The 18,952-nt window shown below is 37.3% G+C and overlaps 1 protein-coding gene across 1 annotated transcript; it reads right to left on the reverse strand.

The window, feature by feature from the left end:
- Window positions 1-7,177: 7,177 nt before the first annotated feature.
- On the reverse strand, window positions 7,178-14,022 carry RNF180 (ring finger protein 180; the record flags this gene model as incomplete). Its single annotated transcript, XM_009079796.1, has 3 exons — window positions 13,921-14,022; window positions 11,560-11,655; window positions 7,178-8,125 (listed from the first exon to the last, which is right to left on the reverse strand). Coding segments are annotated over exons 1-3 (1,146 nt in total), but the record flags the coding sequence as incomplete, so codon positions are not given.
- Between the last annotated feature and the right edge of the window lie 4,930 nt (window positions 14,023-18,952).

Consider the following 18,952-nt stretch of genomic DNA (forward strand, 5'->3'; position numbering starts at 1 on the left):
TTCTGTGAATCAGTAGTGAGTTTTAACTTTCCCAGATGCTATTAAATTTTTTTCCCTGAAAAAACCCTGTTTTTTAATTTGAAGAAAGAAACCATGCAGTCAACTTAAACCTCCATGCAAGCCACATTTATTGTATGTATTCGGAGAGTTTAGTATCAAGAAAACCAATCGGAAACACAAAACTTACTCAAATGCTTGGTCACTGAGTCAGTAACAATTTGTAGAAATGAAGGGCTAGGGGCACAAAATTCTGTAAAATTTACAACAGTACATTCTTTACTTTTGTAAAATTCTATCTTAAAATCTCTCATTACTGTGTATTTGATGTTGTTGCTCTGGTAATACACAGTAAAACTCATAAATATGAAAATACTCTTGCATTCTTGTTCATACCATCGTTGAACTTTGATTTTCATCTGCCACAAGGCATCTTACATAACTGCAATTTAGTCTGCTCTTCACTCTATCTGTGTAACAAAAATCCCTGCTGAAATTATTGGATTCACCCAACTGCACAATACTGCAGCATACCTCCATGAACAGGTGATTGTCTTTCTCAGCTGAGGGACTGCAAGTCTCATAAATTCTTATGATCTAAGCAGTCTGTGGGCTTCTAGAAAAACTAAAATAATAGTTTCTAAACCCTACAGTTTATATATATAAAAAAGCATACTATTTCTACAGTTCTAAACTGATGATCAATATTTTCTTGGAATAGTAATCAGTATAACCTTGGAACAGCAGCAATGATTCTGTGGCTATTTATTTAAAAAAACCCAACACCTTTTTTTGGTAGACAGGCAACAATAAAACAGGTAACTCACTTCAATGGGCTTAGTTTCTTTTGTAGTTTCATCCAAAGAGGTACAATGACTGCGAGGATGGATCAGAATCTTACTTGTGTCATGGGACATTACCCCAGCTATTGATCCTTTGGGTTGTAGCAGTATCAGTATAGCATTACTACTTTAGGTAGAGCTGGATGCATTTGTAGGCTCTGTGTGTTCCTCTTCAGGGGACCTACACATTACCAAGGATGCAGGAAAGGCACAAATATGTCAGTGAAAACTTATTGCCTCTTCTTAGCATACTAACCACCAAAGGTGACCTAGCATGTGAAGCAGCAGATGATCCCCTCTTTTGAAAGATGGGCACATAATCCATAACAGCTCACAGAATTCTGCTACGCTGAGATCATTCTATAATAGCTACATAATGTACATTCTAAACGCATTTTATAGACAAGGAGATCATTAATACATATTTCATTTAAATGAAGGAATATATTCACAACACATCCAGCTGTTTTGGCCTTCAGCAAAGCTACCATGATAGTGTAGTTGGACTATGTTCTAGTCAGTATAATCTAGCTTCTAGATGATCATACTCTGTATTTATCCAGCGGCTCCCTCAGACTTTCCCTGCCTTTCCAACACATGAGTTAAGTGCTAAGTAGTTTACAACACAATTCATAACAAAATGTAAACAAAGTTTCTTCCTGGGAAATCCCTAGCAAATTTGCAAATTTGTCTATTCCACTGGTTATTATTAACATCAAACTGTGTAGAAGACATATCAAACAGTAGAAGAGGTCAGGTCAGACAATCCTCTCAAAAGCTGTAATCACAAGTAACAGCATAAATAGACTGCTGCTAAAAGTAATTAAACTCTGAAGTATTGGAGTTGAAAGGCTTGCACCAGGAGCTCCAGATGCACCTCAGAAACCATTAACTTTCATGTGCTATTTCACTCATACAACTTCCACAGAAACTGCAACTGCAATTTAACAAAGGTAAATCATGCATATAAGTATGAATCCACCATTCTTAACACCTTCTTCCTAATTCAGTTTAGAATCAGTGACAGAATTAATGTGATACTTACAAAATTCACATGCAGTAACAATAGTTACAACCAGAACAAAAGCAAAGATAGACAAACTTTGGCTCAGAAGCAACTCATGCCTGAACCTTCTCCTCTCTTTTTGTGAGTTAAAAAAGATAGTCCTGGTATGCAGTATTACTGCTGCTAGAACAGCCACAAATCCAGCACTGAACTTGTGAGGCATCAGGGTTAAGGCTGAACTCCCTTTGCCCTACCTACTTCTTGGTTTTACTTTGTTTAGCTGTGTCAGCAATTTCTCTAACTGACCAGATGTCTGTGGCTAATTTGCTTTACTTCTGTTATCTCTGTATGGTACAACCACTGATAGCAGTTATTGCACGTCTAATGAGATGTTTACAACTCTAAAATAATGATGTAGTGTAAAGAAATCCAGGCCTGCTAAAGATGGGAGAGGTCTTGAGAAATGGAGAGCCACGGAGGAGTACATGCACAGGATTGCATGAAATGTGGCACTGGGCTGGCACTGGAGAATACAACAGCTATGAGAAACTTCACAGAGATCAGTTAAAGACAGGCAGACTTGGCCCTGCACAGAAGTGGTTTTAAGAATAACAGACAGAACAAACTGTATCTTACATGCATAAAAGGCACCACATAAAGTAATCTGGATGCAGCATGAAGCTACAGACCAGTGAAGAGAAAATGAAGGCACAGAAATGTGGTACCAAACACACAAATATAACCACAAATAGATTCTGGAGTAAATGGAAAGAAACAGAAAACCATATTGCTCTCAGTGTTCATATTGCAATCAGTGAAGGACCTCAGATGCTGGCAAGCTTCAGTAACACCCAACACCGTCTGAGCCCAAGGTCTGCTGCCAGCCCACAGACCACGAGGTGCAGCGTCATGGGCAGAACTGCAGAAACCATGGAGGAACAAATGAGTATGTGTAACAGTCTCAACTGCAATATTGTCTATTTTTGTTTGTCTGTTTTGGGTTTTTTGGTTGTTGTTCTGGTTTGGTTTGGTTTTGAGGATTTTTAGTTGGGTTTTTTGGTTTGATTTTTTTTGTTTGTTTTGCTTTGTTTCTTTTAGCTCTTTCAGAATTAAATCTGAACTAAGAATAATCAGATTTTTAAGTTCATGAAGAAGAAATTCTAGCCTTTATATAAGAAGTGCATGTTTCTTCTTTGCCCATAAACAAGATTTGACACCCTATAGCCTTGCTACTCAGTGGCTCTTAAACCATTAATGCTACAGCACCATAAGTGCAATACTACCATGCCAGAAAGAAGAAACATAAATGCATCAGGCCAAGGACTGTGAACTCTGCAACTGCATCTTAACACAGAAGTACTTCAGTCTTCTTTATCTCAAGGTTTGCTGTGCTTTAAACATAAAGGGCAGGAGTAGGTTTAGAACACTGAAATCAGAGTTTCCATCTTTCACCAGCTGGAAAGTTTTATATTCATATTTGATCTTCATTTCTCTTGGAGTCGCCCAAGGAAGCGAATGAGAAAGCTGGTGCAGACACAGTATGAACCACGCAGGGTCAAAATGCTCTCCCACTATTGCATCTCTCAGTCCCAGTTCTGGGGATTCACAGCTAGTCAGTCACTGCAACTGAATACTACTTCACATTAAATACACTATATTTTAGTACAGATCTCAGGGTATGAAAGTAGCACTGCCCCTTTGTCCCATATTTCTTCTTTCCTTACTTTAAGCAACTTCTCCAGTTCACCATATTTCCCCGTCAAAAGTCTCAACTGAAACAAGTTACGCCATGCCTACTCTAGCTGTGATTTTATTTCACTTCCTTCTCTTTCTGCTCTGCTTTGGTGCCAACACCAAATAATGCTTTCAGCCCTCCAGCAGCCAGTTGAGGAATCTGTAAGCAGACTGAGGATAATTTCTGTTATAAGTATCATCATAGAAAGAGTGGCTGAAATCCAGGTACATAAACGCATAACCAGACACTTGAAGGATTTACAGTTTAAATACAAACATCAGAGTGCAAGAAAAAGAATTTTAAACCAATGTATACACAAAAAAAGGCTCACAGGTTAAGTAAGCTTTGGTCACAAGTTAAACTTTTGAAGCCTAGCACCTTCACTACAACACTGTCAGCTGCTAGAGGACATCAGTATGGACTTGAAAACCCAAGGCTGCAGGGAGAGATAACAGCACTTGACAGCGTGGATAAACAGTGCACTATCTCACCCACCTGTTTATCCTGAGTTCAGATTGACATGAAAGCAAAATCACTTCTTGGAAACTGACCACTAGTCACCTTTGTAAGACAAAATACTGATTTTTGAAAAAGATAAAAGAACTGGTGAAGTGTCATTAAGAAATTAAGCAAAGATGCCAATAACATTCTTTTCTGATGAATCAGGACCCTTTCCAAGAGGATACTGCAGTTTTGAAGCCGACTACAGAGCCTTTCTGTATGTAAAATTACTGAGGAGAAATGAAATATGACCAGAGGAGCCACAAATGGATTTCTGCCTGACAGCTTTCAGAAAATTAATATAAGCTTCATGCATTAGAAAACAGTGTAAACATATAACAAGATATATGCAAAATGGCATTCATAAGAGAAATACTTCATCTTCTTAGCTACAGCAACAATAACAAGAAAAACTACTAATATTGGCAATTCCTAGACTTAAGTAGTTATTATCATACCATAACAATTTATACAATTTTCATGCCCTAATAATGCCCTAAAAGATCTCCCATGAACACAGACATGCATACACAGACAAAATTCAAGCATCCCCCTCACAGGCTGTCCCTTGTAGAATAGACAGAGGAAGCTTGGGTCCCTCTGCTGTTAGCTAGTTCAGACCTGCACCTACACCTCAGAGTCTGCACCAGTGCAAACCTCCAGAGGCAAGTGTAGGTCAGGAGCCCACAGAATTGGTCCTATTTACCATTCAAGGTTTATATAGTTCAATTTAAATAACAGAGTGCATTCTGCCACAACACAATGTTTCTGGCCACGCCTTGGCTTTCTGCAAGACAGAAAAAAAACCTTTGGCAGATAAAGTTACCTCATTTGCAATAATAAAGTAACTGCTTTTACAAATTCCAAAGTCTGAACAGGTCTGCTGTCTTGGACTGATCTCCAGAAAAAGCTTTAATTAAAAAGTGAGGCGCACAGTACCTTTAATAGAGACAGCTTAGAAGATATTCTCCTTGCATAAGGGTTCTGTTGTACTGAAGTACTTATAAAACCTCTTAAATTAGATACTTCCCATTGTTCTTTATCAAAACTCTTTCACTCAAGAGATTTGTGGTTTTCCCTCTTGGTGAAGTTTTACTGATTACTTAAGCATTCATTGTAAGTATGTTAGAAATCATGGTTACAAAGTACCACAAAGCAGCTTCCTGTTAGGAGTACTACTGTAACAAATGCACATTTTTCGAGGAGGATTGTTAGAACACTGAAGAGAAAGGAAGGCAAATAGAACACGTAAGGAAAGAGAGGCTGTCTAGACTGACATTAGTGGTGAGCAGCCGTGAAATGAAGTGTGTGGCAGAGGATCGTCCACGTTTTCAACATGCCAGACTGTGCAGAGGATGTGATTTTCTGGATTCACATTTTCCTGGGAAGATAATTCAGCAATGGAAAACACAGCTGCACTAGCCACATGTGCTGCTTGACACAGTCTGAGCAGTAGACCTATTTAAATGTACCATGCTGAGATCACAGACTCTCACCAAGGTTAAAGAAATCAATGCAAAACCAAAATAACTTCTTCTCAAAACCCCTACTTGAAGCCAGATCATTCAATTTGCTTACTAATATTAAATTTCTTTTGTACCTTGTAAACCATATGCTTACTGATGAGACTTACCAGATTTAACAACTGCATATAATTTTTTACATAATATAAATAGCTAAAATAATGTAGGAATTGGTCGAGCATGTTTTAACAAGAAAAAGATACAAAAGTATTTTTCTTTCTTAGCTATCATAAATTTGGAAAATTTGTATGTTTTGCTCTTGAAAGTAACATCTAAGAGACTGCAGATGACATGACTGTACAAATCAGATACACATGACGTTCATACACACTGTGCTTGTGCACCATCATTTCATTAACAGAAACAATGAGGCCTGGAATTTTTAGGGACTCACACCTAAGAATCTTTAAACGCATTATAAAACAAATAGTCAATATTGTGACATCCAGATCTTGGAAATGCTCTTTAATCTCAGCTACAGAGAAGCATTTTACAAAATAAGAACAAGTTTTCAAAAGGTCACAATGCCAATTTAAGCCTTTAAGCAAAACAAAAACCCTTCCCAAGGATGAAAGAATACATGCACACCATAATGAAAAGTCTCATAACATGTCCCAGACCCATTACATTTCAAAGCTGGTTCTTACATTTAATTGAGAGACACAGCCTCTAAGTATCTCTCTGTCAGTCTTGAATCCACAATGATAAACATACCTGAAGCAGGAATAATTTCTTGAGTAGATATTACTTCGATAATTAGGGCTAGAATCTTTATTCTTGCCGGCCACACAGTATTTTGTAGCATGAAATTTATCATGAGAAATTGCATTTTAAAGGCATATTATACATCATTAGTCTTTCAACTAAATTTCAGAGGAAACAAAGAATGTGTTACTCATTTTAAGACCCATTCCTGGCCTTTCTCCCCTGACCTCCATCAAAACTTGCATCAGTATCTGTGGCCTTTCATTCTGTTCTGCTACAGATGGTTTGAAGAAGGAAACCATGTTTGTATAATTGTTAAGAACATGTAACATTTTCTGTTAGATTTGTGAACAAAATATTTACATACTAAAGATTAATATTTTAAATAGCAACAATCAATTCTTTGCTCAAAGAAAAACACTTGTTTTACAATAAATAAATGCAAACATCTTTTAAAATATTATTAACTGCAAAGTTAACTCAAAATGCCATTAGTTAAAAGTCAGGAAATGCTGAAAAGCTTCTCATTTAGAAGATTTAAATGTCCAATTTTTCTTTAACCACACTGATTAAATATCACTGTATTTATTCCCTTCTCAAATGCATTATTTCACCACAAAGCAATAAGAAGGCCAATGAAAATACATTCTGGTTTGATTTTGCACAGAAAAAAAAAACTTGTCTGAGTTGAATTAGAAAAAACTACATGCAGGAAAGAGTCATAAATCCTTGTTTGCAGGATACCTAACTGTAGACAGTTCCACATTAAACCAGTATTAAGAGGCAGCATTAAAAATAAGTCAGAATGATTAATAAAAGCAAACCAAACATTACCAAAGGAGTAGCATAATTAATTTAAAACACCTACCTGCTTCTGCAGCCATCGTTCTCTTCTTCTGTGTTTTCTTCTCAAGCTTTTCAACTTGTTTCTTTCTCTCTTACTCAGCTTTTGGTCAATGGAAACACTCGTAGGCTGCACAAGTCCAGCAGGTGTGATGTACTGTTTGCCTTCTACAGCCCTTGTAGGTGAAGAAATGTTCATCACAAATGGTGACCCATCAGCAGTGACACTCCCAGGAGATTGTCCAGTAGCTTCGAGATCACAGTCGCTTTCTGTTTCTCTGTGCAGTAATGTGGTAAAGGAAGTAACTTGAAATTGGTTTTGTAGTTTGTCAGCACTGGAACTATACAGGTCTTGAAAGGAACTACCATCTTTTCTATTGGACTCTAACTGCAAGACACTTGGTGTGTAAACAGATGGATTTTCATTTTGGCCATGGTGAATTGTTCCCATACTGCAAGTTTCATATAACACAGGTGACAAAACAAGTCTCTCTCTGATATTTAAATCCAAACTACATGATCTTCTGTGAAAAGGTTTCACAGTGCATGCATCATTCATGAGACAAGAAGACAGGCTTTTTTTTTTACTTAATGCCTTTAAGGGAAGTCTTTTACTTTTCATCTCATATCTGGGAGCTCTTACTTCTAGACAAAGAGCTTCTGTTAATCTTCCAGTACCATTACAATTTCTGGCCATGTAGGAAAGCCCTTGATTTTTGATTTCCAAAGTTGCAGTTACCACTTCATGGCAGGTATCCTTGCTAAAAGCAGACTGAATTTTGAGGAGTGGCAAGTGTTTTCCTGATGATTTTGGCAAGTTAAGAGAGAAAGATGGCTGATAGTCAGTCCGAGTTTTGCAGAAATGTATATTTACTAACTGTCCACAGGAACATTTTTTGTTGCAAACAAAGTTAAAGCCCCCTAAGCAGGCCTCACAGAATGGACAGTGCAGCTTTCCAATTGTCCACTGTGCCTATTGACAAGAAAAGAAAAAAAACATGTTCACTGAAAATAAATGAGTAAGAAATAATTATTAGAGTTATTTTCTCCTTTAATAAAAGGGTTTACTTTTTCAAACACCATAAAAGAGACTTCACAGCAGAAAGAAAATCCATCATAAATAATGTTCTGGTCAAAACTCTGCTTGCTATAGTGATAACTAATTCTAAGAAATCTAGAACACACACTTCAAAATGCAGGAGCTTTGAAATATGTTTAAAATTTGTCCACTGATAGAGTAATGCTGCAATACTAATGAAAACATTAGATTCTTAAAGCAGGGAAATCAATTTGCCATGTTAATCTGGAATTGGCAAGCACAGTTTCTCAGCTGAGTGTTCTGAGTGCTGATACATTTCTTGCATACTAAGTACAGTGGAAGGAGATTTCTTACAAGAAGAATATAGCTTTTCACTTTGCTTACCCCATGAAAGCTTGAAATGGTACTTGTATTTTGGTGTATGTAGCATTACAACATAATCTCTGTGCAGATACCATGACAAATCCTTAATACTCTTTCTATAAGGAGACAGTTATTTCCATTATTTGTAAGTCTATGAATTTCATTTCAATCCTGAAGGCACTTTTCTCAAAAGGAAATACATACACAGACCTATAAACTCCTACATATTTACACAACTACTAGTACTTCTAGATATTTACACAACTCTTAGTATTTTTAGTAAATATATTCATCTGTCAGGAGAAACACTGTTTAGGATGAAAGTTATCCCAGTGTTTGTAGGATCAAAGCCCAGATGAGAAACAACATTATCAACTCCAGTCACACTTTACTCACTACTGTGCCTAAAGTAGGGTTGAGCCATGCATACAGAAGCTGCCCAACATGTCTAGTTTAAGCACTGCTTTCAGTTGCAAATGTCTTTCCAGAAAAGATGTGTCCATGATTGATCCTTGTTTTATGGAAAGCTACAGAAAATTTCAGTAGAGCCAATTCTGCAGTTTCAGAAAAAAAAAAAACCCAATCAACTTGTTTGGGAAAAGAAGGTTATTTTTCACATATAATGCTAGAAAAAGTTCTGGAAACACTTCTTTGAGAAACTTAGTCCTGCCTTGTGGGTTAAAACCTCAAAACTACACAAAATATCAAAAATGTGCTTTTCATCGCACCTATGAGAATCTGTTTAAATCTGAAAAGGTTTTTAACTTGGAGAAAAACAATCGCAGCTTACATATAACCAAAGGCTTTCAGCCCTTGAAAATTCCTTGAACGTGCACAATCTCTCTCTGTTTCTGAGGCTGACCAATGTGTGCATATGCCATTCCCAAAGAAGAATTAAGCTTGTTCAGAGACTTACTGTAAGACACCCACGCTCCATTTCCCAGATGCCAGGGGCTAGGCACTGAAATTAAGGGAAAAGCACTTTCCAGTGACTTTATTGAAACTTTGTGGCATGGAATAGTAACCTGGATCTTCAAATAGAGAGTGATTCATGAAGATTAAGGAAGAAGGCTAGGAGTTTGGCAAAAATGGGAATACAAGAGATAGCAGGGAATAAAAAGGACATCTCTGTGTCCCATGTGCACAGAGACTGGGAGATGAGATGTGGTACAAAGGAGCCTGGGACCGATTTAGCATGAGTTTGGCAACTGACTGTGGAAGCATTGACTCAGTAAAAGAAGCAACAGCCCACTAGTGGAGGAGGTGGTAGGGGGAAAATCAGCAAGATCTGAAAAGGAGCTGAGGGTACACAGATTTAAGGATGGACTGCATAAAGAGGAAAAAACTGGGAAAGGTTAGAAAAAGGAAACAAAACAAGTGATGAGTGATGGGGAAAAAAAATGGAGGTCAATAAAGGTCACTAACAACACTAGCTCTATATTTCTAATTACTGAAGATTATCTATACACTAATGTGTGCATGAAATCCAATGAGGTTGGTTAAGAACAGGGACAGATGGCAAAGAAGAACCGGCTGGGAAGCAGTGGGTTTTTACAGCCTGCAAATAGACTTTGCACTTATGTAAAATGATTTAGCCTTTGATTCTGGAGTCATACAGGAGAAAATAACACATGATCACAAAATTATTCAGAACCCAGGAGGATTTGGAGATAAGTCAGAATTGTTTAAAAACCCCACACACTTATCCACAAACCCACAGGATCTTGCCAGAGAAGCCAGAGTGGATGAGGCAAGAGTTCGCAGGACATTAAATGCCAAAATGAACACAAAGATGTTGAAGGTGTTCATAAGAGAACTGCATTCCCTGCCTTTGTCACCAGAGGACAACTGCTCCTCCACGATCTCGAGCAAATATGTCAAGTCTTTTCTGGGCAGTCTATGAATTTTGTATTTCCCAGGGCTCCAACCCTCCGAGTTTTCAAATACAGAAGCTAAAGGTGAAAAGAATAATACTCCTTTTAATATTGAATCCAGTTTTACTGAAATAGTATAGAAGGTGAATTACTGTAAAAAACTATATCCTTATGTTTAAAGATTCATGATTAGTCAAGTCTGTAAAGTGAGGAAATACCCCATGACCCATAATTTTCACACACACCTCCAAGATTAATGTTTCTGAAACAGATTCACTATTCTGTTATGCGTCATTGAAGTATAAGAGATTGTTAATTTTAAAGAGTTCCTTTGTGCATCATTTTCAGCACAGATTTGCTCAGAACACAAGCTACTTGCAACACAGTAAAACTTAACACACCAAACTCTTAAGCAGAAAAGAATGTAGATATCATTTGCTTATCAAAATCAAGGACCCATCAATGAACATCTGTAGGGCAAAAGAAAAGCATTGTTTCTGTTTATTAATATCTATGCAACAGCATTAATTTCTAGACCTAAAACAACATAAAGAAGATACTCAACTGAATTTTTTTGAAACTGTAATTTCAAATGGGCAGTTAAGACTCAAGAGCAGTGACAATGGCTTGTCTTCAGATCTTGGAATTTGCATCTGCCCATGGCAGGGAGGGTTGGGACTAGCTGATCTCTTAACCGATCTCTTAACAAACCCTCAGTCCAGTTCCATGGAGACACGTGCTTCTTGCTGTCACTGTCAACATATATGCTAGTACATATGATGACCAAGACAAAACTAAACCCAAATCCTTGATAATAAACACAGAACTAAGCATTGACAAATATGCAGAGGCATCCATGACAGTTGTTTGGACAAACACAAATACATTCATCTATAAAAGAGCAGGAAACAGAATTTATCAGTTGTACCATTTCTGTACACATTAAAAACAAAACAAAACATTTAAGAGAGGAAAAAATGCATCTGTAAATGGTAATGATAGATGTTACTAAGAATTCCCTAGAAGGTCTCTCCGATATACATGGACCTTGGCAGAAAAGCGTCCTTGAAATTTGTTCCTCTTCCTTATTTCACATTTTGAATGACAAAGATGCAAGCAAAAAAAATCTACCTTTTCAATGACACATTTCACCCACTCTGGAATGGCTTCCAAGTTCACATGCCATACGTTGCAAGACTCCTGAGCAGCAGCTGATAGTTGTGATGTCTGTTAAAAAAACCAATTATCATACTGACATTCAACGTTCATGCAAGCTTCTTTCCTTGAATGCAGCCAAAAGTCAGCTTCCCAAATTCAGTAAATATTAACAAATGATAAAGCTGAAAGATTTTTGTGCATTCTTTAAGCTAAAAATCAAGCAGATGCTGTCATTAATTCTCTGTTTCTGAACTGAAGGATATTGGACACACTCCACAGTGGAGATGAAAGCATTTGGAGGTGGTTTTGTATTGTTTACGAGAACAGAAAGTATGCAATTGCAATCTTCCAAGAATGTTTGGAAATTGATTTCAGAAGCACTGTCAGCTGGTACAATTTTCCAGTAAAGTGAGGAAAATTTAAGTTATGGTTTATATGAAGACTGTGATCAGTACTTCAGAAATGGCACAAATAGCTTAAACTAATTTTCTAATGCTTGTTAGAGTAACTAGCAGAGAAACCAGGAACTCCTAGCAACTTTAGAGCTTTTACTTGGCAAATAGATTTTTTTACTCTAGAGTAAAACTCCTAGCAACTTTAGATTTTGATCACAATGATGGGATCAACTGGAGACAAAAAAGAAATCTAAAACCCTGTAGCATTTCACTGACCAATACCGAAATAAAAATGATGTCCCAACTAAAGTAAAGTTATAAAGATGGCTAAAAATATAAGGAAACTCTGGTGAGAAAGTCTTAAATTCAGTTGTTAAAATTTATGAATATGGAAAATCATGGACTCCTATGTTATGAAAATCATTGGAATAAAACTTCCATTCTGATGAAAACTGAAACTGGGGCTATACCACAAGACAGAAGCTTTTAAAAATTCTGCAAGTATTGACAGCAGACAAATAGACCCACTTACCATGTCTATGCTATTGTCTTCCTCCTATCTGTGGACAGTACCTATACTTCAGTTTGGTTATAATTGTGATTTAAAGTGTTTATACTGTACTGGTAACTTCAACATTTGTTTTAAAATTTGTTGTATGATTTTTCTTTCTTACTCACATTTCAGCTATGTCTTTGAGTGAAGGTCTAAAATTCATTAGGGAAAGTCAACATACTGCAAACATTACTCTTCTCATCACAGTACAGTCCTTGCCTCCCAAAGTCTTCACAGTGATAAATAATAATTTTTTACCTGCTATCTACAAAACTGGACAAGGAGCTTTTTTTATCTGCTATCTACATAACTGGAGAAGGAGCTGGAGAAGCATCATCTTGTGCACAATGATGATGGATTTCCACTCATATCTAAAAACTCCATTATGGGGCATGGACAAAGATATCTTCTTCTTTTCACTGCATTTCTTCCATGAAAGGAGTTGAAATTCCCACATCCCCCGCTAAAAATCGCTTCAAACCACACACAAAAATAAAAACTCAAGTGTAAAGCCTGAAAAACATTCCAGAAGCTCAAGCTCCATAAGCAGAGTGATTAAAATGGGGTTTATGACTAATACTAATATCAGGATCTTAAAAAAACCCCTTTGTTTCTACTTCTCTGGCTATACCACTCTCCAGTGCCAGAAAGAATGTTGTTACATTAAGAATGTGTTAAAAACATCAACATCAACACCTTCTCTTCTATTTGCTTTTTCAGTTTGATTCAAGACCATCGGATGTAAGCACAGGATTCTTGGCATATTTGGAAAGACACTAGGTCTTTATGACTTACTAACTGCCATTATAGAACAGTAGAAAAAACTCTGCCATTGTTTTATTCTGTATCATTATCTTTCTGTTTATTTTAATAAAGATGATACAAATTACTAAGTGGTATTGTAGCCTGGCAGGGCATAAACCCCCTCAGGGCAGGCTAATCTTCTGAACTATTTTTGTGCACAGACTATGGCCCAGTTTTTGAAAATGAAGAGCAAAAGTTCCTAATGTAGGGATGTTTCACACACAGTTAACTACTGCAGTGGAAATTAGCACCAGCCTTCCAAACACACCCTAGACACAAAGAGTTCTCCACTAAGATATATTAAAACTGTCAAAACCTAACCCCATTTTTATGTTAGAACTGTTAATGCTACACATTCTACACAAGTTAGCAGTCCAGTGTCCATGAATCCCAGCCTTTATGCTGCAGAACATAAAGGTGACCACTGCCTACTTGGCTTCACTAGCATAACTACTTATGCTACTCTCCATGGAATTGTCCACACTTTACTACTTACCTCCACAGGAGATAATTACAAAGTGAGGCTAAGTCTAATCCCCTCCTTCAAAACATACACGCTTGCTACAAAGAAACTCTACTTACTTCAGGTGGTTCTTTTCCATTACATTTTGCAAGGCAAACAGAACTTGCTACGTATTTTCTACATCTCCAGCACCGTAGAACATCAGCCTCTTGGTTATTCATTATTTCAGCTTGAGATTTTTCTGTAAAGACCACAAAACATATAATTCAGTCACCTGTTGAAATCACTCTTGCAATCTTGAAGTCTGTAAGTATTCTCCTCACTGTAGAGAGGCTAATACTTTGTTTACAAACATTCTCTGATCATGTATAACGTTTTAAACCTAAATGTTTTAAACAGTAAAGTGAAACAGTTGGTTTTATTTCCAGGTTGCATTAAAGAACTAGAAAGCAATAACAACAAAACAACTAAAGCCAACATCAAACCAACCAAAAATATTTAGACAAAAATTAGGAGAGCTCCATTTTTTCCAGTATTTGTCCACAGAAATTAGTTGTTGCTATCCTAAACATTAAACAAACACACACACATATAATGCCACATAACAAAAAATGAATGCCAACATAAAATCATGGAAGACAGAGACTCTTTCCTCAATATGCCCTGGAGGTTTACTCCCTTTAATCATTTTATGTGGAAGAACTGGCACCACTGGAGCAACAGAGCTTTTTATGGACCTGTATTGTCCTCACTGTGAGAAAGGGACCTAAATTAAGACAAGCAGAAGAGCAAGACAAATATTCTATTTTTCTCTCTTTGTATCTTGCTGTGTTCAGATGTCCCTCTGGTCTTCTCTAATCTATTTACAAAGTAATCCCTTTTTGCCATGCTTTCTCCAAAGGTCCTTCAACTCCCCCTTCTACCGGCTTCTGTTTTTACCCTTGTGCGCTACCTACATGAAAAAATATGAAAATCCTTTTCATCCACACCTCAAGGCCTACACTAGAGTTATGCCTGCTCAGAGTGCTAAAGTGCACAGTGCTCACTGATGAGGAAATTGGAACATAAGACTAAAAATCAGTATCAAAAGAATCTCTGTTCTTCCACAGTTCTAACATCTGATTTTGCAACTATTAGAATATTTGATTTTTATTTAATTTTCTCTAACTAAAGAAACTTTGAGGTCTTCACCATAAGCCCTGTGAACAGTAACTTGCCTTACTGAGCCATACATACTTTTGCATTTTCCCCATTTCTACCTTTCCTTTTTCTGCCCTGTTTTCTGAATTAATCAAAGACTATGAAAACACACAGAGAGGTTAGTCATTACCTTTCATTTATACATGAGGCTTTCATTCAGCAGGTTTTCTACTTTTTCTACAAGCATAAAGAGTCTGAAACACACTCAGAGAAGGACAAGAGGAAATGTATGCATACAATACATTTTCAAAGCCAGGCTGGATGAGGCCATGAGCAACCTGGTCTAGTGGGGAGGTGTCCCTGTCTATGGCAGGGGGTTGGAACTATATGATCTATAAGGTGCATTCCAACCCCTAAAATTCTATGATTCTATGAACAGATTCCTAGCTCAAGTGTACCTGCAGCTTTTAACAACTAGATTCACCCTAAGTTTAGAAAGTGAAATTAAGGCAAACATTAAATATTTTCTTGCAATATCACAGTAAAGACAATAAATTAACATGAACTTTTGTTAAGTTAATGTAAGTTAAAATGGCCAAGCAGAAGATTACAGAAGAGAGACTTAAATAAAAGGTAAGAATTTATACTAGTAACATGGCTTGTTGATGACAAAAATGTGATGATTCAAACAACTTGACTTAAGAAGAATATCTCTCAAGTTTTTACTAACCCAGCTATGTCAGTGCTGCTTTGTACCAGATGCATTTCAAAAGTGTAATGTATAAAACAATGAAACTCTCTATGAAAGAATTTTTTTCAAAAAAGTAAATTCAGACTCTGAAAGATTTTTTCAAGCACATTTTATCACTTTGCTGTGATAACAACAGATATTGAAAGAATGATTATCATTTATGAATTTCTTTATATCACTCAAACACCTGAAAGCTGTTCCAATTAATTTATCCTTCATAATTTAATAAGACACTCCTAGAATGAATTTAATTTTACAACAGCACACTGAGAGCCTCAAATCTAAGACCAGCCAGGAAGGTCTGAAAGACTTTTTGCACAAGGGTACCTCAGACACCCTTTTCAGGTACAGCTATATCCCCATCTAGTCAAATACATTCTTGAAAGGTACTACAGTCAGCGATACACACATTGCATGCTTTATAAGGTGTATTTGTGTATTCAAATGGTATACTTAAGTCTCCATATACATTCTGTTCCCCTCAGAGGGAGTTGCTTCATTTGAGGCTGATGATGCTCACTGGAGCAGGGTAAAAAACATGTGGTATGATAGACCTCTCAACAAACAGAAAAAGGACTGATGAATAAATGCACTTGGTGCATTCAAAAGCCAAGGTACAAGTCTTGCAGACAAAGGCTGTGTATGGATCACTGGCATCCCCCTCACCTATATAATATCTAGCAATCATGCAGTTTTACTGCAAAACTCTTTTATGTATTTATTTATTCATACACTTTGAAAGGTTCTTCTTAGTCCAGCATATACCTTTTATTTAAAATTACACTTTCATAAGAGAAACTAGTGTAATAACACACAGAGCACAGGTTGTACTTTGTGTAACCAAGAAAGCTGATAATGAACTACACGAAAAAAAATCTAGCTCAAGTGGATACTTTTTGACACTATATTACAGTAGGCTGAAGTATTCTTCTGGCCTAGTAGAATTTAAAAAGGAAAAATTCCTATAAGTATTAAAATTCTGTATGTATTTGCCTTTTGCAGTTCTTACAGAGGACACAACAAAGGCTACCAATGCACATTAACACACTGCATGTACCATGTTAGAAAATGGCAAATGAGATGTTTCTGATTTATCACAATTCAGAATTCACTTTGATTTCAATTTGCACATAACTTCAGCTGGAACTCAAAATAAAAGCAGAGGAACACAGGATTTTGAAGTGGTTTTGTAGCTAAATGTAGTTTAACCATAATGTTCTGGATATATTTTACTCAATTTTATTTGTCTTCGTTTGCATCTGAAATGATAAAAAGGCTTCTTGTTCTCAGCTTGATTTGTCTTTCAGTAAAAAGTGCCGACATAAGCATTAAAGTTTCCAATTTGGGACTCAGAAAATAGTGCCACTCTCAGTGGGCCTTTTCAGCTCGGCACTGGGCCATGTTTGTTGTGGCTGTACTGCTTTCAGTTACTTTGTAGGAGCTCATGTTTGCTCCAAAACAGTATGTAGACACATCTGAGCGTTAAACAGCTATCTTCCTCCATGGCTTTTGTTTGATGACCTTCAAATTCTTTCCTATGACTCAGTCCGAGTAAAACCAGTAGCAGGGAGTCCTAAACCTTCCTTTCCAAGTCATTCTCAGTTTCCTTTCCTGAAAAAAGTTTTTCTATCCTGCTCTGATGGACCTTTGATGGAGAATTCACAGCTTTCCAAAACTGTTTCATTACCTTATCTTTTATTATTTTGACTTATCTCTCAACATCAAAACTGAATTTTCTTGTAAATTCCCTTATTTGCTCTGAATATAGGGAACAAAATAGCTCCTTTTCTGTGCAAAGACATTTTACAGCTTTAAATATTTAATATCGATGAGCTTCCCTTCAAACTTGTCTTTGGGCTAAATTAATCTATTTCCTCATAGATCATGCTTTCTTGATCTCCAAGTGTCACTGCTATTTTGTGAACTCTTTCAAATGGGTCAGCTATTCTTGCTGAATGCAAGTTCTGGATGTGAAGTTTTACCAGCATCAAGAAGACTAGACAGCCTATATAAATTTTCAAGGGACAAAAAAAGAATTGAGAAAACCTGTTTATATCTAAATTTCTTACACAATCCAAAATGTATAATGTATTAAGCTTTGGCCATTCCTTCTTGAAAAAGGTGGCAACAAACATAGAGTAAAACCCCAATAACACAAATCTCAGATGTTCAAAATAAATCACTAAACATAAACTCCCGGATTTCTATTGAAGTCTGGTCTAGAATTTCAACTAACTTGCCCTTCATTCCCAAATACATAAAAAAATGAGAAAAAATGAGTACAGCAGCACAAGAGGTTATCGGTGTCTTTTTGTTCAAAAAAATCACCTGTGACCCCTTCAGAACACTGCAGCCATGAAAACTGCAACAATAATTAGGTTGCAGCGAGAAAGTAGGACACAGAAACTTGAACATTAGTTACTGAGAGTCTTGAAAAATTATTAGGTGAGTTTCAGCTTTGAAGGAGGATGACAGAGAGAAGCTAGATGAGCTGTCCTAGCCAAGAAGAGTCCATACCAGAAGTTCCTGCTCCCAGGAAAGGAGGAACTGGCACTTTACTGGACAGAGAAACAATCACGAAAGGCCTTAAGGAATACATAAAAACTTGTTGCTAGTTTCTGATCTCCAAAGTCTTTCTGCTTAGGTATGCTTTTAAAAGCGTGCTTAAACAGTGTTTCTCAATAAAGTAGCACTTAGGTGGGGAGACAGAAAAGAAGATTTAAAGAACAATCTCCAGGCTGCCAGAGAAGGAAAGCATCAAGATGAGTGAAGAGCTGTGCCATCTGCTCCTGTGCTAGCTCCTTCTTGGCTACGAACTGTTCCACCAGTTCAGCTATTGTTATGTGATCAGCTTCCATATCATGGACCACTGGCTGATGGCAGAGGGTGGCCAGCATGTGATACTGTTTCTCTTGCAGCAAGCGCAGCCCGCATAATTAAAACACAGTTAACATAAAACCGGGAAAGAACGTTACTTGCTACGTATCACCTAACTCGCTCAAAAACCCCACCACATGCTGCTGGAAGTCAACAGGTCCTCCAGGCACAGCAAGTGCGTGGAGCGTGTAAACGGCTTTGACAGCGAACAGACCTCTTTCTTCCCCCAGATCCCCAGACCCCTGCCTCCCGTTCCACGCTCTCGCACGTACAAACACATCAGCTGCCGCACAAAAGAGAAAAAGCAGGAATACGCCGCGCTGATTCCCACGGAACGCGAGCTCCCCAGGGCAGCGCGGAGCCGCGGGCGGTGGGAGCTGCCC

Source organism: Acanthisitta chloris, unplaced genomic scaffold (assembly GCF_000695815.1).
Source record: "Acanthisitta chloris isolate BGI_N310 unplaced genomic scaffold, ASM69581v1 scaffold15208, whole genome shotgun sequence".
Taxonomy (NCBI): Eukaryota; Metazoa; Chordata; class Aves; order Passeriformes; family Acanthisittidae; genus Acanthisitta; species Acanthisitta chloris.